The 23,125-nt window shown below is 39.6% G+C and overlaps 1 protein-coding gene and 1 long non-coding RNA gene across 9 annotated transcripts in view; one reads left to right on the top strand and one right to left on the bottom strand.

The window, feature by feature from the left end:
• The first annotated feature begins 1,425 nt into the window (after positions 1–1,425).
• Positions 1,426–23,125, top strand: part of LOC125351680 (OX-2 membrane glycoprotein-like) — a 45,873-nt gene continuing 24,173 nt past the window's right edge. For 3 of the 8 annotated variants that reach the window (XM_048346600.1, XM_048346599.1, XM_048346601.1), the window contains exons 1-5: positions 1,426–1,614; positions 9,972–10,053; positions 12,894–13,220; positions 16,021–16,293; positions 19,069–19,176. In XM_048346600.1, coding sequence (XP_048202557.1) covers positions 1,603–1,614; positions 9,972–10,053; positions 12,894–13,220; positions 16,021–16,293; positions 19,069–19,176 — 802 coding nt within the window. In that variant the 5' untranslated portion in view covers positions 1,426–1,602. Of the gene's footprint in view, positions 1,615–9,971; positions 10,054–12,893; positions 13,221–16,020; positions 16,294–19,068; positions 19,177–19,552; positions 19,673–23,125 lie in introns of those variants that run through there. The other 5 variants (XM_048346598.1, XM_048346597.1, XM_048346596.1 and 2 more) reach the window with 4 other exon arrangements.
• LOC125351682 lies at positions 3,042–22,906 on the bottom strand. Its single transcript, XR_007210995.1, has 3 exons — positions 21,191–22,906; positions 16,795–16,800; positions 3,042–3,052 (listed from the first exon to the last, which is right to left on the bottom strand). It is a non-coding gene; the product is annotated as an uncharacterized LOC125351682 (long non-coding RNA).

Genomic DNA, 23,125 nt, shown 5'->3' on the forward strand with positions numbered 1-23,125 from the left:
AACTCTTCATAGCATTGCAGAAGAATTGAGATGAGTACTAAGAATTTACTCTAGGAATTATTTAACCCTCACAGGAACCACGGCTTTGATACTGTCACTGGTCCATTGTCCTCTATCTGAAGCCCTTAACATACAGCCCTAGGTCATGGAGCTATTCTAAGAAAGCTGTAATCTGTCCATTGTCTGCAGTGCTATATGGTGCAGGACTGGTCATACAATTCTACCTGAGTTACAGTTGTCAATTGTCTTACTCATAGGTCATCTGACTCATAAAAGTAATAGAATGATCTTGAGAAAAAAACTGTTGAGAAAAAAAAAATTGTGCTTCCAAATGGAAAAGAAACTTTGAGAATTTCCCTTTGTATTTTTCTCACTTGAGAGCCTTTTCAGAAGTTGCCCATGTGGCCTAATGTTCACCCTTCTACTATGCTGGCTAGGCAACTAGGGAAGGGCGCTGACTACATAATATCGATTATCTGAAGAACCTAAAGTGATCAGGTGAAACGGTTGTTGTGAAGGTTGAGGTAGGAGTGGGGAGAGAAGGAAACCAGAAGGTATTTACTACCAAAGAATACAAAATTTTGTGTGTTTTTTTTTTAAGGTGAGTAGATCCTAGAGATCGCCCGTGCTTATAGTTAACAACATTGTATTGGATCCTTCAAAATTTCCAAGAGCATATATCTTATATTAAATACAGAGGCGGAGTTGTAAACACTCAACCTGTCCATCATTCCTCACTAAGATGGGAAGAAAGGAGGAGGAAAAGCATTATGGACTCTCTTAGAAAAAGCGTTGTTTTGCCACCTTGTCAGGGAATATGAATAGTGAAATACTGTTTTAAAAAATGCTTTGGGAAGTGGAACACTCCATTGATTTGTTTCTTTGTCGTTTTCCAGAAGAAGAATTGCGGAAGAATCTGGGATTTGAGAAAAAAAAAAAAAAAAAAAAAAAAGGGAACCCTGACGGTGAATGCAGGTGGAAGGAAGCGCTTCAACTAAGAGAACACCTGATCGCATCACGAAAATGGATTGCTAGACTATGTAATTTGATTCTGAATTTTAAAACCAACAAACGAGTCCACGTGTGTTGATTTTTCTGCCCATTGGCTTAACTGCAATGCTTTTCCCTCCATGGTGTTACCACAGTGAAACCATTCTCCCACCCCTTCCACCCTATTTCCGTTCTCAAGACAGGTAGCAGGAAAAAGTGATAACTATATCTATATCTGTATACTCCCCTCCCCGCCCCCCGGCATGGTCTCAGTTTCACCAACCACCTTCTCTGATCAGTTTTTTCTTTTTTCTTTCTTTCTTTCTTTTTTTTTAAGGCAAAGGTAGAGAGAACGGCAAGGATGAGAAAGAGCATCATCTGTGCTCTTAGGGCGGAGGGAGGGTGAGGGCGGGCCGGGGGCGGGGCCTGCTCCGAGTCTTGGGTGGGCGGCCGCACTACTGGTTGCTGGGGTGGGCAGGTGACGCTGTGCGCCCGACACCCCCACTTCCCTGGCAGATCTTGTAGTCAGCCTGGTCTTGGAAAAACAGTCCCGTATTTTTTTTCCCCTCCTTCTCCAGCTGCAGTGGGTCCCCACCTCGGTCGGGAGCCAGGATGGACGGACTGGTGAGCGGGCCCCGGGGCTGGGGCGGAGGGTCGCTTGGTAGTGAGGTGGAGCTGGTGGGGCAGGGGCGCGCGTGGCGCGCGGGCAACCCGAGCCAGGCTGCTCCCGGAGTGTGGCGCAGCGCGGGGTCCGCCGGGGCGGGGGAGGGGGGTGGATGCCAGCGCCCTCCTTTGCTTTCAAAGGGCGGGTCGGAGCCGCCCTGGATCCTAGATCTCGGGAGACGCTTTTCCCCCCCAAAGGTCGCGGTCTGTCCGGAAGAACTGAGTGAGACCCGATGGGGAGAGCACGCGGGTGATCCCCGGCGTGGCTCACCGCTGCAGATCTCCGGGAGGAAAGCCTGGCCTATTTAAATGGCAGGAAAGGACTGAGCGGCACCGACTGTCTGGGTAGTGGGTCCCGAAAGCTGTGGCAGGGATGCCGGATTCCAAGTCCCTTCCCTCAGAGATGCTCAGCCTTTTGCCTGCCGCGTCCTCTGAGTCCCTCCCTTGGGTAGCCATGAAGGGTTCAGCAAAGCTGCAGCCAGCGAGGCGTGATACTGAAACGCGCAATGATCCTGTTTCACCCAAAGATTAAAACCCAGAATATCCAGACGCCGACATTTTGTTTATTCAGGATCTGTTTACATGTCCAAATCGAAGTGGCGGGGGCTCATACATCCCATTGGTATAATGAGGCATAAATGCAAATATATTCAAAACTTGAGGGTAAAATGTTCATATATCGCTCACTGAGAAGGAGTAGCACATTGCCTGCTCCTTAACAAAGGAGAATGGTGTCTTACTGCTGGCTGGCTGCTTTTCATCTTGGCCATGGCCTTCTGCAAAAAATGACTATCCTATCTGTCCCATGGTGAAAAAGCCAGAAATGTTAATGTTTGGGCGTCCTTGTTGGCTATATGAGTGGGATAGGGATCTGGACTTAGAAATGTTTAGGGGAAAAGGTATGCATACCTGCCAGGTGGATGTTTCTCAAGTAAAGCCCAGGCCTTTGTGAACCATGCCCTCCCTGGCAAGAATTATAAGTGGATTTCTTTGTTTTCATGATCTGTCTCTCCATTTATGTCTTGACTAATCCTTTTAGAGACCTAATGGGTTTGGGCATTTGTTAAATCCTAAATGCTTCACATGTTTAATTCTTGTCATAGGCAACATTGGTTAGTGCTTATTTGTACCGAGATGTATTTGGGAGCTGTACATCCATTACAGGTTGAGTAGCCATTATCCAAAAGGCTTGGTACCAGATTATTATAGATTTTCTTAAATTTCTTTCTTTTGGGGGGAGGATTTTAGAATATTTGAATATACATAATGAAAAATATATGAACAGATACATAGAATGACATATGTATATCAAATGAAATGCATTTGCAAATACACATATTTGTATACAGTGTTGCCCTAAGTCTAAACATAACATCCATTTCATGTTATAGGCTTTATGCTCATAGCCTGGCAGTAAATTTCATAAAATATACCTAGCTATTCTGCTTCATGACTCCAACCCATCACATGAGGTCAGGGGTGGAATTTCCTAATGTGATTTCATGCTGGCACTCACAATATTTTTTTACGTTTTGTAGTACTATAAATTTTAACCTCCCATCTGAATTCATTCAATCTTTATAACCATGAGGGTAGTGCTGTGATTTCCCCAAGTCCCACAGAGGTAAGGTAATTAGCCTTCATAATTCACCCTTCTAGAATTGGTATTAGGAGACACTCACTCAGCACAGCCAGAGACTGTCCTCCTGCTCATCACGTAGTAAAGTCAGGTTGCCTCCCTGAAAAACAGAAATCCTGCTGTTTTCACGTTGGTAGCATTGTCAGTGATTCTGTATGGACTGGAGAGGGGAAGCTGTGTAAAAACAAATCGGTGTTATTTAAAAAGCATTCCTTCTGATTTCCTTTCTAGTTCTGTGTTTTTAACATTGTGGGCTCCCAATCCTGTCTGTACTTTGGAATGTGTCTGGTTTTTTCTTATCCTGAATCACTGATTTTCTCATTATGGAAGACAGTTTTGTATTTCCTCATCACAGACACTGCGAGGTCCTAGATTTCCACATGTAGTGCAAGGCATAATTTTTTTTAATGGTGTGGAATTTAGGAAGCCAATATCTGTCACCATGGTTTCCATAGAGGAAAAGGAAACAAAATGGTTGATCCTAACACCATAGACTGAGGAAAGACTGGACTGGTTTGTTTTCCCCTACTTTTCTGCACAGTAAGATAAGATGAGGGAAGTGTAATACTGAGAAAATTGTCTAGTGACTCCAGAGGTAATTCAAAGCTAAAGCCTTCCTGAGTATGTGCCTATGACCGTACCAGAAGAGGGGCCAATGAAAGTGGGCATTGTGTAGAATGAATATTTTCTCAGACAGGGAATCATCTTTGACTTCTTCAAGTGCAATGGCTTTATTCTTGGCAATACACTCATGAAGACAGGAAAAGAGGACACAAGGTAGGTATAATGTGCTCATGGCATGCCTGGGTATCAAGTTTGTATACATGGTGACTTGTATTAAGGGTCCCTCAAATGACTGAGTGCTTAATTCACGTAGCCTTAGAAATGTTAGGAAAACAAATTTTAAAAAGTGCCACAGAGGTGAATAGCAGGGTTGGGTTATGATGGCACTCTGTGGGGTCTAGACAGAAAGTTGAAGTGACTGTGCCTCTCTGGTTGAAGTTAAGAAGGCACTTGGGTATGATGTGGCACTAAAGATGGGTCATAGGGATGTGAGACATTGTCTTTTCCAGGACACCCATTCTGAAAGATTACCAGAGACCATGTGACAGAGACTATGTTAGCAGTGTTAGTAGGCAGAGTCAGTTCCTCACCCAGACTGGGACAATCCAGTTCTCACACCCACACACAACCACACACACTGCCACTTTCAGGGCATAGATTGGCACCAGAAACACTGAGACAATCTTGTGCCAATGCTTATTAACTGTGATCCCAAACCAGAGACCCTAATCAGGGCAATTGGGGAAACTTTCCTTATAGTTAATACCTCTAGAGAAAACCACCATCAATATTTTCCACCCCTATCTACAAAGGAAAATCCAAGGTTACCTAATGAGATTAATGCTTACATTACACCGATTGGCCTACTCTGATTTGTTATGTCTCCATTAAGTTTTACATCAGAGCTATTTCTCAAGGCATGTATGAGCCAGAAGTAATGAGTTTATATAGTAGGAAGGAAGGAGGACATTAAAATTGGGTCATACCCACAAGGCAGGGAAAGAAAAAGGAAATTATTATGGCTGATAGAAGATGTTCAGATCTTCAAAACTCTCTGCCAGATCCTAAGCCCATGGGGATGGAAGGGGGAAAGGATGAATGGATGCCATGAGACCATAGAAAAGCTAGAGAAGTTTCAGAGCATTCAGAAAGACCCAGTTAACATTTTGGAGGAAGTGAATTTTAGCAGAGAAGTTGCTACATCTCAAAGAGATGGCAAAACCAGGGCTTACTGTGAATGAAGTAAGGAAACTCCCTCTTGTGACATTTCTATCCTTTGACACCAATTCTGACACTAAGGCCATTAAAGTGGTTATGGTCCAACAATTTAGAAATAAGCTTCGAGTTGCAGTAGCAGAGCCAAGGCTAAGTGAGGCTAATAAGAACATGTACATTCAGAATGGAATAGCCTTACTGTATTTGTTGTGGCCATAGATCAGAGCAGGGAAAGAGTGGACATGAAATCCTACTTAACATCAGGATTTGGTGGGCAGTAATAACAAAAATACACAGAACCAAAGATGAGACTCTCTACACAAAGACTTAGCCAGACATCCTAACCCCAGGGAATGAGCACAGCTTCCGTGATGTGAAGCTCAGGACTCAATATTCGATTTTCTACACTGACACAAAAGAAGGAGCATGACATCTGGAAAAGGTGGTGCTAGGCAGTTGGCCAGCTTGGGAGCAGTGTCTCAGCTGGTGGTGGTGGTGGAGGTGGGGAGCTAGGATGATGTTATCAATTGAGTTGGAAAGTAGAAGGATGTGTTGAGACCAATGAAGAAGCAATGAGAAGTGGACACAGGAAGGTAAGACCCTTCAACTATGGAAGAAGAGTTTTGAATCTGCTTGGAGCACTAATAATTCCAAGAGATCCAAGTGCAAAGTGGCTTCAGAGGGAAAGGATCACTGTACGCTGAATCAGGCATATGAAAAGTGAGACCTAAAATAAAATCAGGGAGAAGATAACTCACAGGAAATTTGGTGGTACACGTAGAAATACGCAAGGCTAGCTGGCTGAGAGATGTAGTAGTGAAAGATGAGTGGAAATATGATACTAAAAGCTTTGAATTATTTTCTCTAAACAGTAAGGGGCCACAGGAAGTTTTTTTTTTTTTTTTTTTTTTTTTTGGCCAGTCCTAGGGTTTGGCCTCAGGGCCTGGGCGCTGCCCCTGGCTTCTTTTTGCTCAAGGCTAGCACTCTATCTTGAGCCACTTGTGGCTTTTTCTGTATATGCAGTGCTGTGGAATTGAGCCCAAGGCTTCATGTATGGGAGGCAAGCACTCTACCACTAGGCCATAACCCCAACCCCCTACCGGAAGTTTTTTATAAAGGACAACAATTTGTACAAAAATGAATGTAAGGAAAATTAATCTACTTGTATACAAATATATGCATATATTGGATAGTAAACTCAGTCAGTAGAGTGGGAGATTATTTCACTTTATTCACCACAGTCTTCAAAGCACATACATGGGACATACTCAATAAAGATGACTGATTATAGAATAAACAAAGGACCTATTGGCAGCAGTTCAGTTGGAAAAAAGAAAACTGCACAAAACACTCAGTGCTGTGAGCTAAGCCCATAACAGTAAAGTTATCGAATGGAGGCTTCACTGGGGAGGACTGAGTGTATAACTAATTAAAAATCTGAGCAGAGGAAAGAAGAAGGAAGTCCAGTTAGACTTGATTGCTGGGAGATAAAAGTCCAGAAGAGAAATTGCTTTGGGTAAAGTAATGACAGATTTGGCTTCATTCATAGATTTATTCTTTCACTCCAATCCTGAGATCATTTGAGGTAGAAGGAAAACATGAAAGAAAGTACAAAATAGTCTGGTGGTCTTATGTCCTGGAAGGATAGAGAAGTGGGCTATTTGGTGCAGACAATGGAGTCAGAGCAAGCTTAGGGGTGCTGAGTATCAGGTGGTAGAAACAGAAGTCCAGGGCTGTGGTGTGGTAGCAGGTGAGAATACTTTAGGTCTGATAGAACTTTTCCACAATTACTCAAGTGGCACCAGAGGTTACATGGTTCCGTGGAAACACCACCAAATGTTTCTCAGATGTGAGTTTCAGAAGTAAATTGAGCCTATTGTACTATGAAAATGTGTAAGGAAGAATTTTATTATCTCTCATTACAGTAGTCATTTGGCCATAAATAAGAACAACCTAATTTTGTATTTTTGTGTCTAAAATGTAAAACCAACCATCTTTTATCCATATGGCATTGTAGTTATGAACTCTGAAGCCAGACTTCTTGGGTTTAAGTCTTTGCTTTTTGCATGACCTTGGGAAAGTGGTTTGTAACTTCTCTGTTTTATAGTCAACATTTGGCAGGGGTATGAAATATTTGACAAATGGTTTATCTTAAGTGCTAGGAATGGTATCTGGCATTTCTTGTGTTCAATAAATGCTAGTGGTATAATCATTAGTGATTTAATCACCTGCTGAAACATGTAAGTTACAGTAATATTTTTAATATTATTAGTTTTTTAATTGCAGTAATTTATTTTATCCCTAGGCCTTTCAGATAAAATAGTCGTGTACTCACGATATTAGGGGAGGAATACACCACAGCAAAGCAAGAAACAGGTTTGGGGAGCCAGAGCTGTACAATAGTAAGAGCCTAAGCATAAGAGTTTGGGAATCCTAGATGCTAAACAACCAGGATAAAAGTTCATGCTCGACAGAGTTGACTAGAGGAATACAGAGTAAAGAGAGATAAGAGCACTCCAGGGCTGGGAATATGGCCTAGTTGTAAAGTGGCTCTGTGGCTCAAGTGGTAGAGTGCTAGCCTTGAGCAAAAAGAAGCCAGAGACAGCGCTCAGGCCCTGAGTCCAAGGCCCAGGACTGGCAAAAAAAAAAAAAAAAAAAAAAAAAAATTACTCCAGTCTGGGAAAAGGACTAACAGGTATCTTGGGTCAGAAACTTGCTCTTATCCTGAACAGGAAGCCAGGTGCCCAGCCCCAGGCAATAGGAGATTTGGAAAACAGAACCTGCAAGTAGGTAATGAGATCTGAGAAAAGAAAATAGCTGTGCCTTGCTCCCCTTGGGGCCATGGTGGGAAGTGACATGCCTGTTCTCCATTCACCATGACAGAGAAAAACAGAAATGCACTTTTAGGCCTTGTATGGTTTCCCTTCATCCAGAACAGGCAGAACCCACTAGGATGGCATAGAAGATCACAGAATACCAGCTCTGTAAAGAAGACTTGCACAAATCAATGGATGTGGTGATTGGGGTGGGGAGAACACAAGGATCTTAGCAAGCACCAGTTAGATAGATGGTTGTAGGTAGCAGCACAGCCCCACAGCTCAGGGTCTGTAAGCCCCAGCAGTGCCAGAGATGGCCACACTGGGAGTGCTGGGGTGGTAGGAGGCTGAACTGACAGAAAGAATGCAACACTGATTGCATTAACTTTCTACCTCAGATTGAATGGCAGCACTGCATTAAAGTAGAGTTCAGTTAAAGAACAATACTGAGAAAACTTATGCTTCATACCTACCTTTATTATAGAAAACAATATAGAAATAAACAGATGTGTCTATGTATGAAGATACCATAAGGAAACTCATTGAAAACTATAGAACAGTGGGGAGCTGGAATGGTGGGGAGAAGAGGTTAATCTGACTGAATTATGTATGAATGTGGAAAACCCCTTTGTTCAATTAATATATGCTTAAAATGAGAATTAATGATAGGACAGTAAAACAAGTTCTGCTGTGTGTGTGTGGGGAGACAACTGGGGGAGGTTGGAGAAGCATCTGAGAAGGTGAATGAGGGTGAATATAGTCAAAAGTACTGTATATGCATGTATGAAAATAGGACAGTGACACCTGATTGTTTTCTTTTAAAGAAGAGGGGATGAAGAGAGAGATCGAGTGGTGATGTTGATTATATTATGGAAATGTCACAGTGAACACTTCCCTCCGTTCAACTAATATTTGCTCAATATATATCATCATGTTGGAAATGATGATAATGGTAGTCCCTTGTTTCCAGATTTATATGAACTACTGGATGAAATGGCTCATCCTAATAGTCTCATAATATTTCTATTTAGAAAGAATATTAATATAATATGCGGAACAATTACATTTCTTGCTTGTCTGCCTTAGGTTGGACATCCATGTAGGTTCTATAAAGGGAAGAGCTCCATAAAGCAACTGCAGGGGAAATTCATCTCCACATCCTGCTTTCTCATTTTATAATATAACCGTGCCCAGAATAGCATTTCCTTTCTAGCAACATGGCTTCTAAGAAGGCCAAGAATTTCTGCCCAGACATAAAAATAAAGCAGTGAGGGGGTTGGGAGGGGAGGAATCAAATTTAAAGCCACTGCTTTTTTTTTTCTTAAAGTATAATTTAAATGAAATTTATAGACGATTCTACTCAATAAAACTCAAGGCATTCATGTGTCTATGAAGAGAGCCTTTTCCTTAAATTTCATATTCTTAAGATTAACAGACTAAGCTGTTTGGGAAATGGCTGCTGTGTTTACTATGCATTTACTGAAAGTGGTTTGTTTTTTGGGATCCTCTGTCTTTGAGAACTTACTCTTGACATGGCTGGCTCTGGAAGTGGGCTCCACATTGTTAGGGCCAGTTGCTATCATGGAAGAACCACACCGTGGCTTTTTCCTCCCCACAACCTGAGCACTCTGTTATTTCTTCTATTTTTAGCCGTGGTTCTGTTTCCACAAAACCAAACTTCTCTGGATGAGCTTAAAACTTAACTAGCCAGACATCAGTGGCTCATGCCTGTAACCCTAGTTACTCAAGAAGTTGATATCAGAGAATTTGGGGTTGAAAGTCAACCCAGGCTTCTGAAAGAGTCCTTTCCAATTAACCAGCAAAATGCTGGACTGGAGGTGTGGGCTCAGGGGGTAGCTCATCAGCTGTAAGCAAGCAAGCTGTATGGAGACTGAGAGGCCTGAGTAGAAAGCCTGGTAACCAACACAGACACACACACAGACACACACACACACGCACCACACACACACACGCACGCGAGTGTGCCAAAACTACAGGCTTCCTTGAATAAGGATTAGAATGAAGCTTCCTTGTCTTTCTCCAAACGCAACCCCCCATTTTTGTACTTTGCTTTCTGCCTTCAGGTATTCAGGAGACCCTTCTGTCATGTGTCCGCCTACAGCCTGATTTGGGGGATGGCAGCTGTGGTGCTGTGCACAGCACAAGGTAAAGATGCTCAATTCCCCTTTCAGGAGTCCAGCAAATGCTGTGGCTGGGGTGGGAAACTTGAGCCTCTAATGTCTATGCTGTGCTAGTTCCATTTGTCTGTGTGAATTACTGAAGCATGGCATTTTCTGGGAAGAGAGGCGATGGTTCTTTCCAGTTAGCCACATTTTCATTTTCAATGTCAAAGAACAATTTGATACTTAGAAACTGTGTCTGTAGATGAGCCAGATGGAAGAAAGAAAATCTTCAAATCTCTTCACCTGTTGAACTGAAAATCTTTTTCTTAAAGTCACTATATGAATTTGTAAAGAGTTAGGAAGGCTTAAAGTTGATTTTGTCTACTTTTTGTGGAAATTAGAGGCCCATCTGTGTGTAAAGAATGTGCCCCGTGCCATCTGTTCATCTTCCCTTTTCCCTGGGTCACCCCTCCTATCTGCTATCACCCCTCTTTTAATCACTTTCAGGGTGGTGTTGCTTACCATCACCCTGGGCATAGAGAGAGAATGCTGATGAAGCATAGCCAGACTTCATACCTGTCAACAACTCTGGTTTGATGAATCCGTCACCAGATAGGCTAGCTGGCTGGAGGAATCTAGGAGGATTCCACATCAGCAGGAAGGAATTGTAAATTTTCCACTGAATGATGTCTTCCTTAATTGAGAACACAAAGAACAAAGATCACCCAAGAACTGAAGCCTTGTTTCCATCTACTCTGGATTCTAAAAACACTTTCTTCAAGTCTCCTCTCTAGGAAACCTCAACAGTCTTTGAGAAAATTGCAACCCAACAGGTGTTGCATCCTAGAATTTTACTTTCCTCCTAAGAATGTCCATCAGCAAATCACAGTCCCCCACAACCCTCAGGGAGTCCAGACTGTGCTGCCGTGCCTTGCTTTTCATCTCAGGAGTCAGGCAGTCGTTTGTGCAGCCTTCTCTTTTCTACTCAGACTTGCCAATATCTTCTCTATTTCATTTAGCTTAAGCAATAAATTCTGATGCTTTCTGTCAAGTCTACATTTTGTGTGTCCTTCCTTTATCGTGTTTGTCGTATTCATTAATTTCTTCCCATTTTAATTTAACCTTTTTTTAGGAGTAGGGGTTTGGAAGCAAACATTTTTATTCATTTTTCAATCTTATTTTCTAGTAAGTATAATTGAGGTTAAATTTGTTCTTTTAAGAATGGGATACCTATTCTCACAGATTTTTTTAACACATACTTCCCAAACTGACAATTATAATAATGTGGCAGACTGTGCTTTCTGATGTTGCTAACATACCCAAAGTACCAAATTTGTGGTCTTATTGTATCATGGAAAGTGTCCACGGTCCTAGAGTAGCAAATTTTAGTAGCCAAAATTCAAGTTCAATTTGAGAATTATATGTATGTCTGGAAAAGCCTGCACTTTTCTTTTTAAATATAATTTACATGTATGTAATAGAAACATACTTATAAATGCATAGTATATACAATGTTACACATTTAAATTATATATATCCTTCAAATTTTCTGTATTATTGTATTCACATTTTTTGCTTTGATGACTTTTAAAATTATATGGACCCAAAGCTTCTGAGTAATGTATTGAAAGCTGTCTTGTGATGATTGTGGAGGTATTGTAGGCTCTTATTTGCAATTCTGCTAGGTTTTACATATGTCAGGTTATTAGGTGTGCAAGGATTCATTATGAAGATATCTTACTTTAGACTGTACCTATTCTTGTTTCAAAAAATAACTTTTTCTCACAGTCCTTTGTCTCCCATTCTTCTTTCTGTCTCCTTTGAGACATACTAATAGGCTAATGTAAAAATGTTTAAATCTACTCATTGAGTTTTTCTTTAATATCTTTCATGTTTTCACCTATTTCTGCTCCCTTCTGGGAAAATGCAATTGGTCCAGCCTTCCTGAACACTAAATTACTCTTTTGTGGGATCTACCTTGCCAAGATGATCATTCTGATGACCAACTTGTATTTTGTACTTTTTGTTTTGTATTTCTCACTTTCCACATCTCTAATTTTTACTTTATACTGTAGTGTCTTCTTTCTTCACTTCAGACATTGCATTGTTACTCTGTTGATTGATGGTATCTTCATGATTTGAGTCTGTAGGTGTGCAGTGTTTACTGCTCTTCTTTTTACTACATCAGATCATTCAAATATTTGGCTGTTTGTTAGTCCATAGACTTTCCTATTAAATTGTCTATCATAGTATAAATAGCCAATACTGAAGAGGAGAAGAAATTATGGTGCAGAATTCAATGTCAGTGGGCCATGCATACAGTTTCCTTTGGGTGTCAAGCTTCAAGTTCCTGCAAGTCCTTTAAAACTCCCAAAGCATTGGTCTCCACTCACTACTGCTTTCTCCAGGCAGGTGCCTCTGTGCTGTTACCTTCTTTGTAGTGGGGGGAAGAGGGTAATGTGTATATAGGAGCATGTTGAGAGGGAGAGAAAGAGAGCTATTCTGCTTAAATGAATCACTCTGCTGTGGTTTGGCCCCACCTTACTCATGGATTTTTCCTCTCCAAGCCTAAGAATACTTGCTGGTCCTTCCCTCCTAACTGCCACTTTTCATCTTTAATCTCATTCTACTTATTTTCTACTTTACAAGGATTCTTGACAATTTCTAGACACAAAGAATTTTCTTTCCTTTTATTATACTCTGCTACCCTACCTTTAAAGCTTGAGCATACATATATTGCTCTACCAACCTTGTATTCTTCTCTACCTTTTTTTCTCTTTGATTTTCAACATACATTGTATTTGTTATCAGGACAATGTACATATGTGTGTGCATATATGTATTAAAGTTTGAAAATAAAAGTATTCTTTCATGATTCCATAGTGCAAGTGATAACCCAGGATGAAAGAGAGCAGCTTTTCACACCGGCGTCCTTAAGATGTTCTCTGCCAACTTCCCAGGAAGCCTTGCTTGTGACATGGCAGAAAAAGAAGGCTGTAAGCCCAGAAAACATGATCACTTACAGCGAGAGCCGTGGGGTTGTGGTCCAGCCCGCTTATAAGGGCAGGGTCAACATCACTGAGCTGGGACTGCGGAACACAACGATCACCTTTTGGAACACAACTCTGGATGATGAGGGGTGTTACATGTGTCTCTTCAACATCTTCGGTTCTGGAAAGATCTCAGGAACAGCCTGCCTCACAGTCTATGGTGAGAATCTCTCACTGTTTCCAAGAATGTGGGGAACATTGTTGTAGTGATTCGTTTTTCAGTTTCCTAGTCAGAAACCTTCACTGAAAGGCACTTAGCCTGTCATGCTTTTTGTAACTGCTTTTTAATAGTTTGGTGGGAAGAATTCATGAATCTCCATCAAGTTCTTGGAGATGGAACTGTCTTTTTTTAATGGGGGTCTCACTGTCAACAAATTTGAGGAAAATGGTAAGGATAAAGAATTTACCATAAGTAGTGTTTTGATTTAGACCTGGCTTTGCCATTAGCAATCACATGACCCTAAAAGTGTCTCTCATTCTTTGAATTGGAGATTCAAACAAATGATCATCTCTAAACTCTTTACACCTTAACTACCTTCAAGGTTAAATCTTAAGACTGAGATAGGTAAACTCGAGCTGGTTGGGGTGGTCCTTCTTATTCTACTTCAAGGTAGCTATTTCAAGATTGCCAAGAACTCATATGATGGTGGCTCTTCATATTGCAATGATGCTAACTAGAGATGTAATTGAATAACAAGCATTTTATGAGACTATGATAGTCATAGTTTGAGGTGAGTCCTTTCCTATTTATTGACTCTTAGCTGAGATGAAAAATCGGGAAGCAGAACTAAGAATAAAGTTAAAGTATGGCATACTTGATGAAGGTTTCAGGAGAGAGAAGACCAATTTAAGATCATTAGAAACATTAAAGTGGAATGTTGAACATGTGCAAATATTGGCTATAAGAGAAACAGAGATTCAGGAGATGAGAGAGCAAGGGAGCAATCTTACTTGTTTTTACCAATTACAAGAGACTGCTCTGTAGAATCTCAAGCTGGGCACTGGTGGCTCATGCCTGTAATCCTAGCTACTCAGGAGGCTGAGATCTGAGGATCACATTTCAAAGCCAACCTGGGCAGGAAAGTCCCTGTGAGACTCTTATCTCCAAATAACCACTAGAAAATCAGAAGTGACTCTGTGACTCAAAGTGGTAGAGTGCTAGCCTTGAGCTGAAGAGCTCAGGGACAGCACCCAGGCCCAGACTTCAAGCCCCACAACTGACAAAGAAAGAAAAAAAAAGAATCTCATGTCAAGCCTTCATGTTCATTTTCACTTTTTCCTTTCCATGTCAGTGTCTCTCTTTTCATTCCTTTCCACTTGCTTCATCTTCTTCCTATCTCATTCTTTTTTTTCCTTATGTCATATTTTCCTCTTGTTCTTTTCTTTCTTCCTTCTCCTACTCTCTCTGTACTTAAAATCTTCTGTGCTGTGTGTGTGTGTGTGTGTATGTATGTGTGTGTGTGAAAACCACACTGTACCTTCCATTTATGCCATTCTTTGAAACTGTAAGAACAAATTGGTTGCTGATCTGACCACATTTACTCATACTCATCTTTCCTTGCTCTTAACTCTCTTCCACCAGTCTTTTCTAATATTTAAATTCTGGGAAGCTACTGGGTTGGAGCCTCAGTTGTGCAGCAGTGCATTCTAAAGCCACACGATCCACCCACTTCTCAAATCTGAAAGTACATACCAGGGTTCCTTTGCCATAGCCCGTTAATTATCTCATGAGCCTCAAAGCCAAACACAGAAAAAAAAAATCTGCCCTGTTGGCAGAGAAACTGCTTTCCAGCGGAAATCAAACCAACGGACAGGAACAGGAGCAACATACAGCAGGACTGAAAATTCATGTCTTTTACTCACAGATCATTATTTACCCCTAACTCTATTAGGAAATCCCCAAAGACTTTTTGTCTTTCATTAATTTTTACTTGCTATGGGGTATGACTTTCTAGGTCACATGCTGTACAGCTCTTCCAAGTAGCATTTCCTGAATCTCTTCTTTGTATCTCCTTCAATGGTCTAGTTTAAGGAGAAAATGCCAGTTACCAAGATGTAGTCTGTTAGGAAAATGGAGAAAGGAAGGAAACTCCATCTTCCTGATTTCATCTGCCACATATGAAGAGTGTTTATTGAGATAGAGCAACAAGGGGCACAGCCTTCCTGCGGGCTGGGAGACTATGCAAAAAGCTGGGACAGGAGTTGGATTTTTATGAGGTCTGAGTAAGGAGGCAGAGGTTAATGAAAAACCCATTAGGGGGTGGGGGGGCACTTTTCAGTTGGGCGTAGGATGGAATGTTTACAGCCAGGTTTAGATAGATTGCCCTGCCAACATCAGGTAGTCTGCACTTACTTTGCTGGCTTGCCTAGTATTTGTATGCATGTGGAAAAACAAGACTGGGTGGGGGGAGGGGTGTCAATCCTTCAAATTCCACCTTTGGATATATAGAAAGAATGGCTCAAGAGGGGAGAGGCAAGTCCTTCATAGCTCCTATATGGGTTCTCTATCTTGGACTCGCTCTGCTACTTCTAGGAGAGTCAGGCTACATTATTGAGGAGTTGCTTGCTGGTTGCTATTGAGCTATTTCAAAGAAATGCCCCCAAATAAAGAAAAGATGTTGCATTGCTTGGACAGAGGACAGAATAAATAGGTTTGGACCACTAGGGAGAGAATCTGGTCATCTAATCTCTCAATATGTCTGTCAATACCCCCAGTTTTGCTCAGGATAAATTACAGACAGGGCCTGTCTCACTAGATATTTGGACCAGGTTGCTCTCCATCCTGCTGGAAAATGAGACACAGGAAGAACAAGGAAGGCCCTAGTGAGAGGGGGGATGTACTACCTTATCTGTCTAGAGCCCACTGATTTTCTATAAGGCTTCTCTCATCTCTGTAAGGTGAATGCATAATGCAGATTAGGTGCTTAACTGATGGCAGGTCATATCTTTTTTTGTCCCAGTACAGCCCATAGTTTCCCTTCACTACAATTTCTTTGAAGACCACCTAAATATCACTTGCTCTGCCACTGCCCGCCCAGCCCCTGTGCTTGCCTGGAAGGTCCCTGTGTCAGGGATTGACAATAGTACTGAGAGTGTGTCACATCCAAATGGGACCACATCTGTCACCAGCATCCTACGGGTCAAGGACCCCAAGAATCAGGTGGGCAAGGAGGTCATCTGCCAGGTGTTGCACCTGGGGACTTTGACTGACTACAAGGAAACACTGAACAAAGGTAAGAGATGGTAGCCAAAATGACTATGGCTGTTATCTGTGTATGCTCACCTAGGTGGTGGTAATATCCTTTAGAGACTTTTAGGCTCTTTGCAAAAGGCAATAATTACAGGGGTCGGGGAAAGGGAAAGGAGTAATATGCAGAGAAACAGAGTTGAGATAACAAATAAAACAAGTTTTATAGTGGTTTCCCCTTATCCACAAATGATACATTCCAAGATCCTCAGTGTATACCTGGAGCTCTCTTCATACAAACATACATGCATACCTATAATAAAGTTACCTTTCTAAATGTGACATAATAAGAGGATGGCAAATATTAATTAAAAAAACCATAATTTTCGTATTTGTGTCTTGGAATCATTATTAAGTACAATAAAAATTCCTTGAACACAAGCACTGTAATATTAAAATAGTTGATCAGCTAAGTGACTGACATGTATACAGTGTACTCTGAAAACATGTTTGAATTAAACATACACACAACAACAACAACAATAACAACAACCTGTGAACAAAAATCAGTACCTGCACTTAGAAAATTTATAGTTCAGTAGAAAATAATAGAAAAGTGTCTTGGCCAATTGTCATGGCACACACCTACCTGTCATCCCAGCATTCAGGAGATAGAGACAGGAAGAATAGAAATTGACAACAATCTGAACTACATAGCAAAACCCCATCACAAAAAGGAAAATTTCACCCCCAAACTCAAAGTGGGCAATTAAAATTTTCATTTTAAATGCTCCAGTAAGAAAGCAGTGGTATGCATGAGAACATTGGAAGAGAAAGGATGGGCAACACCTCCATCGGCATTGTTTCCTAGACAATGAAATGTCTGTGATGAAATCTTTGTATAGCCTACACTGGGAAAAGGACCCATCCAAAAGGTTCTCAAGACCAGCTGCTTTTTTTTTTTGTTCCCTTCAAAATTACAATCTCTATACCCCATAGAAAAGATAGGAGAACTCTGCATGAGGCTGCACTGATTTTAGAGATAGGAAGTTGTAATGATGTCGGCTAGTTTTTTTAGTATGTGTTTTGAAGCACGAAGCCTGGATGAAACACCCCGTAACAAGGCTCCTAAGATATTTCTGCTCTTTTTAGAGGATATTTTGAACTATTAAAATCAGGAAAGCAGAGACATTTCTGGGGTCCTGGAAAACCCAGACTGATCAGCAACTGGTGATCTAGGGGAATTTGCTCACAAAAGCTTACAGTGTTGTATCTGAGCATGCTCAGAGTCAGTCAAGGCACAGGAAATTCCCCTGGTGGGATGATAGTGGTGGTGGTGGGAGAACCCAGAAAGGAACTTATCTCCCCAAATTACATAATATGTCGGATGTCATTGGTATAATGTTTACTCTTTTAAAAATTATCTTTAAGTAGTTGTTCAAAGGAGTTGCCATTCAATAAAGCAGTTTATGAATATAATGTGTCTTGATCAATGTCACCCCTCTCAACATTCTCTCCCACCCCTTCCCTCCTACCCCTACCCTCTCATCTTTAGTTTTGTAGGACATACATTGAATTTTTGACTTTCTTCTCCTCATTCATCTACCTCTAACCTTGCCCCACCCCTTTCAAGTACCCATTTCTTGGTGTATATTTTGTTGAATGCTGATTTGCCATTCTAGGGAATTACACTGTGCTCTTCTCTGAGAACAAATACAGTTGTTACATTTCTATACATTTGCATACCACTCAACATATTTACTTACATGTTTATAACCTAATTCTAGCTTCCACATATGAGAGAAAACATGCAACCTTTGTCTCGCAGGCTCTAACTATTTCACTTAACATAATTTTTGCCATTTCTTTGCAAATGATATGTTATCATTTTTTCTAATGGACGAGTAAAATTCCATTGTGTATGTATACCACATTTTCTTAATCCATTCGTCTACTGAGGGGAATCTGGTCTGATTCCATAAAACTTTTGTTGTGGTAAATAATGGTCATGTTGGTGGCTTTACTGTAACTTTTTATTCTGTGAATATTTACTAAACAATTTTCATGCTTAAGACAATATGTGAAGTTCTGGAACTACAAAATTTAGGCAAATCCTGTCTTAAGTTTCTTGGTTATATTATATATGGCAAATTTCATTCTGTCAAAGATGCTGGAGACTTTCAAATCAAGGAGCTTTTCCTTATGTCTCTGTTACAAAGTTGGATTTATTGACTCCTGGAAAGAGATTTAATAAGGACCACGTAGATTAGAAGCAGTGCTAGGAAGACATTAAAATGGCATTATTTTCAGGATTGAGATCGTGAATTTCATTTTTTTTCCCCTGTAGATTACTTAGTATATTTCAAAACTTGTTCAAGGTAATATATTACTTCCATGGACAAAGAGCATGTGCATTGAAGGCCAAACTTTTGACTAAGCCTTGATTCTAATATTAACTACCCTGATTTCAAGCTTACAGTTTTCTGAGCCGTGAATGTGTAAAACAAAATAATTGGTGAATAATGCCAATAGTAAATCATAATAATACCCAACTTCTAAAAGTTTTGGAAACTTAATGAGCATGTAGAAAGAGCTCATGTAGTAATTGCATGAAACACGTTAAATATTACTAATATTATAAAATTGTCATTATGAACCTATGAAGTCACAAATGTAGACTTCCTGTAGGCATATATTTAAGGATAATTTTTAACTGAGTGCTCAACTCTAGTAAAATTCAACATAACTGGTGTTTTATCATATTTTGCTTCAACAGCTTCTGGTAACTCCATTTTCCTTTTTCTCCCTTCAATACCCACAGGCTTTTGGTTTTCAGTTCCGCTGTTATTAAGCATTGTATCCCTGGTAATTCTTCTGGTCTTAATCTCAATCTTACTATACTGGAAACGTCACCGGAATCAGGACCGAGGTGAGTTATTGCAGGGAATACAGAGAATGAAACAAATAAAATATGCTTTACTATTAATTTGGGGGTAATCCAAAAAATAGAAAATAAAGAGGGTGATCTTAGCAATGTTTTTTCTGTTGTTTCCAAAACATATAAATGTTGATACCATTTTAAAGTGCTTCAGGGGTATTTTCATGCAATTGGACATTTCTCCTTTTTGTTTGCAAAGACAACTTAATGCTAATAAGTCGAGGGTAATGCTTCATGAAAGAAAATAAGGGAAATGTCTATTGGATCACAATGGAAACATTTGATGGCCATACCAAAGAAAGAAATCTGGCACCCATGCAGGATCCTCTCTACTTGTTAATAAGGACAATCTTTTCTCTTTTTACAGCATTCCACAAGCCAGATGCCCATTTAAGAGACTGTGAGATTGTCCAATATGATCACTCATTAAATAGTACTTCCTATGTTACTCTCCCATGATGTCTCAAACACTATCGGCAACATACAGGTGATCCACACTTAATAGTCATTGTGTCATGTCATTCTGCCCTTCTAGGCTGTAAATTTCTCTTTATCCCCCCACAACATCTATCACAGCATCCTATAAATGCCCAGTGCTCAATAAATGTTAATTTATTACATGAATGAATGGATGGATGGATGAAAGTAGATTGATAGATTTCAAAGTAGATTTTTCCAATACTTATTCTTCTATAAAGTCCAAGCAAGACATTGTGAAGCATTATCAACCAATAGATGCCATAGAACAATAGAAGTAAGCTATTAAATCTCTTTGGTTTCTGAAGACAACAAATGATTAAACTGGGTACAAAGCTGTAGTTTATGATATGTAAAATGGGAATTTCCTAGGGTGAAGACGTAATAGAGGAGTTGTTCTTCTTAGATCACTGAAAACCAGTGTCAGGTGAAAACCTTGTTGGTTTTGAGTCTTGTTTTAGATTTTGATTATAAGTTTCCCTCAAATACTATTTTTTTTGTTTTATATCTCATAGACTATATTTTTGATGTTTTAAGTCATTTGATGGCTTTATTTTGCATGATCATTGGTAAACACAGGATTTGTGAATTTATAAAAGACGTAAATCTTCGATGTAATGGACTTTGCAAAAGTAGATAAAGAAATTTGTTCTGTGACATAAAAGATTAGATGCGCTTATTGTAGAGAAATTTAGCTCATAAAATGCATCAGCACTTCACAGAATGTCAAGGGCAAAGTGTCTTTGGTTACACTTTACCCAAACATTTTACTTTTCCAAGTCCAGAATTGAGGCCCAGAGAAGAAAATCAGCTTTCTTCCCTAAGGTCTCATAGCTTCTCGTGAATAAACGCTTGGTCTCCTGACCTCTCCCAAAATGCCCTTTCGTTTATTACTGATGACCTAAAGTTCTTACATGAAAGGAACTATTGTTATCAGTTGCATTCATTTTATTCTGTGCTTGTTGTACTGGTCCTTTAGAAAGTACAAGCAGAAAAGCCCAAAGTTTTCAAATACAGTTGAAAGTCCTTCTTCAACAAGAGTATTATAATACAATCTGTTCAATCCCAAAGTAAATTCCACTAAGCAGGGATATTTGAAAAGCATTATCCCTCTGTCCAGTAAGCAAGCCATGGATTTGTTGGAAAATGTAATGCTTCCGTGCTTTATCTTATTCTTGAGCGAAAAGAACAAATTTATCTCTGTGCTTCAACTTTGCCTCATTACAAAATAAACACTACAGCTTGTGTTGAGCCTTGTTAGGACTAGGATTGCCATTTGCTGCTGATGTCTTCCTGACATATGGCAGATTCAATCACTTTCTCTGAATATAAAGTGACATATTTTCAATGAGCTGATTTTTGAGTGATTTCAAGCACTTAGCAGCCAAAGAATATGATTCTATGTACTTACATCTAACAAAATGGAGTGTCCTTTATGCTGGATTTTTTTCATGTTCAGATCAAAGGTAAACCTGATTCATTAAGACCAAACCTTAAATTATACAGAAAGGAAAGAAAATTCAAAGACTTTTATTTCTCCTAGTAAGGATTCTAACAGTTAATTTGTGAGGATGAGGCATATTCCTATATATTATCTTCCATTTTCCTTTATTTCTTTTCTCCATCTCCTTTTGAAGATAAAAGTTTTGAATGGGCTATGAGACATGATCAGGTAAAACAGACTCCAGAGTTCTGGACTCAGTGACTTGAAAATGTTAATGTGAACATAAATGAGGAAGTACATGATACTGAGTGGTAGTGGGGGGAGGGAGTGAGAGAGAATGAATTAAGAGTCTGTACTTAGGTAAAGAAAAAGAGAAAGATGAATATGGGATTAAGTTTGTTAAATGTAAGCAAAAAATCATCCTTGTGAAGTTGCCTAGAAGAAAATTCTGTTAAGTAAGATAAAACTCTGACAACCAAACCAAAATTTATTTGGACTTTTTATGCAAAATATTAAGTTCAGAATGAACCTCCTACTCACTTCCCATGAATGTATAAGCAAATTTATAGTTTCTGCATAGAGCAATGATATCTAATGCCTAATGGTGTCTTTGCATTTTCCTTGGGATTCTGTACATTGAGAGAGTAGTATCATCTTCTCTCTCTTCAGCTGTAAAGATGCCCTTCAGATGAAGGTATGATGAGTTAATAGCCCTTTTGTATGATCATTCCTGGTATGAGCATCACAGTTATTTCCCTAAGGACTACCTCTAAAAAGACTAATAAGCTTAAAGAGAATATGCTTTTGTCTTTCATGAACCTCGTACTTCTATACCAAAATAGAAAGCAAAACAGAATTAAAATTTCCTGGGGAAAATTTCCACTACCTCATAATACTTCTTTGTTTGAAAACTGAGTGATGTCATAAATTCACACTTGTATAGGATAGGTGAATTTAAATTTGAGGTTGCAAATAATCCTCTATATTTTACTAGGCAGCCCACTAATAATTACATGTTTCTTAGAAACAATAAAAGAAATTTCATTTAGGTTTGATCATTATAAACAGTCACCTACTTTTTAAAGCTCTTTATAGCTGTTCTCTTTGATTTGCTTGACTCCAGATTTATTTGCAAAACAGTAGAAACATTGTTTACAATGACTGAATATTCTAAACTTCACTTTTTCTCTCATTACTAATTACTGCATGTAGAGTTGTATTTTTTTTTCACTCATATGACCTTTCTCTTGATTTCCTTTACTTCATACTTACCTGACCTATGAATGAGCTCTTGGCAATAGATTAATGACAATGTTAGTGGAACACTATTTCCTGGTTGAGACTATAGCATTTATTTATTTTTTTTTCATTTTGAGTTTATCAGTACAATGCCAAGCCACACGGTGTTGAACAAATAATACGTAATGGCAAAATTAGTTATTAGTTGAAAGGACAAGTTAAAGATCATTTGTTCCTAAAACAGGCAGAATCATTTGATAAATAACTGTGCGCATGCTTTCTAGATAAAGGTTGCATGAGTAACAGCCTCTACCCCTCCCCTTTCCTGGTATCTGAATGGTTCCAGGAAGAAATGTGAAGTTTCATATGAGAAGAAACAATAAGAAACGTTTGGTGAATTGCTCAAGTTAGAATTGCCAGGCAAAAATCTTGCACTCTTCAAGGAATCCCATCTCAAAAATGTTTATCATTTTACAATTTTAATGTGTGATACAAACGTAGTTCATCATACCCCCAACGCCTGACTTGATCACAAACTTCTTGGTTAAGAATCCTTAACGCTTGGGCATTCTTACCTAGAGCTGCTCTTTATCACTCTCTTAGCAATTTGTTACACCTTTAGCCCATCCTGGTGTTAAGTGACCCAGATTTTGAGTTTCAGTCTGTGGTGAAAACATCTCAAGGCAATCCAGTCTACTACCCATAAGTTAAGAGAGACACTCATTCCTTTGTGTTTTAAGAGTAGCATTCATGTCGTTTATAAGACAAATGAATGAAAAC

The sequence above is a fragment of the Perognathus longimembris genome, chromosome 5 (assembly GCF_023159225.1).
Source record: "Perognathus longimembris pacificus isolate PPM17 chromosome 5, ASM2315922v1, whole genome shotgun sequence".
Classification (NCBI taxonomy): Eukaryota; Metazoa; Chordata; class Mammalia; order Rodentia; family Heteromyidae; genus Perognathus; species Perognathus longimembris.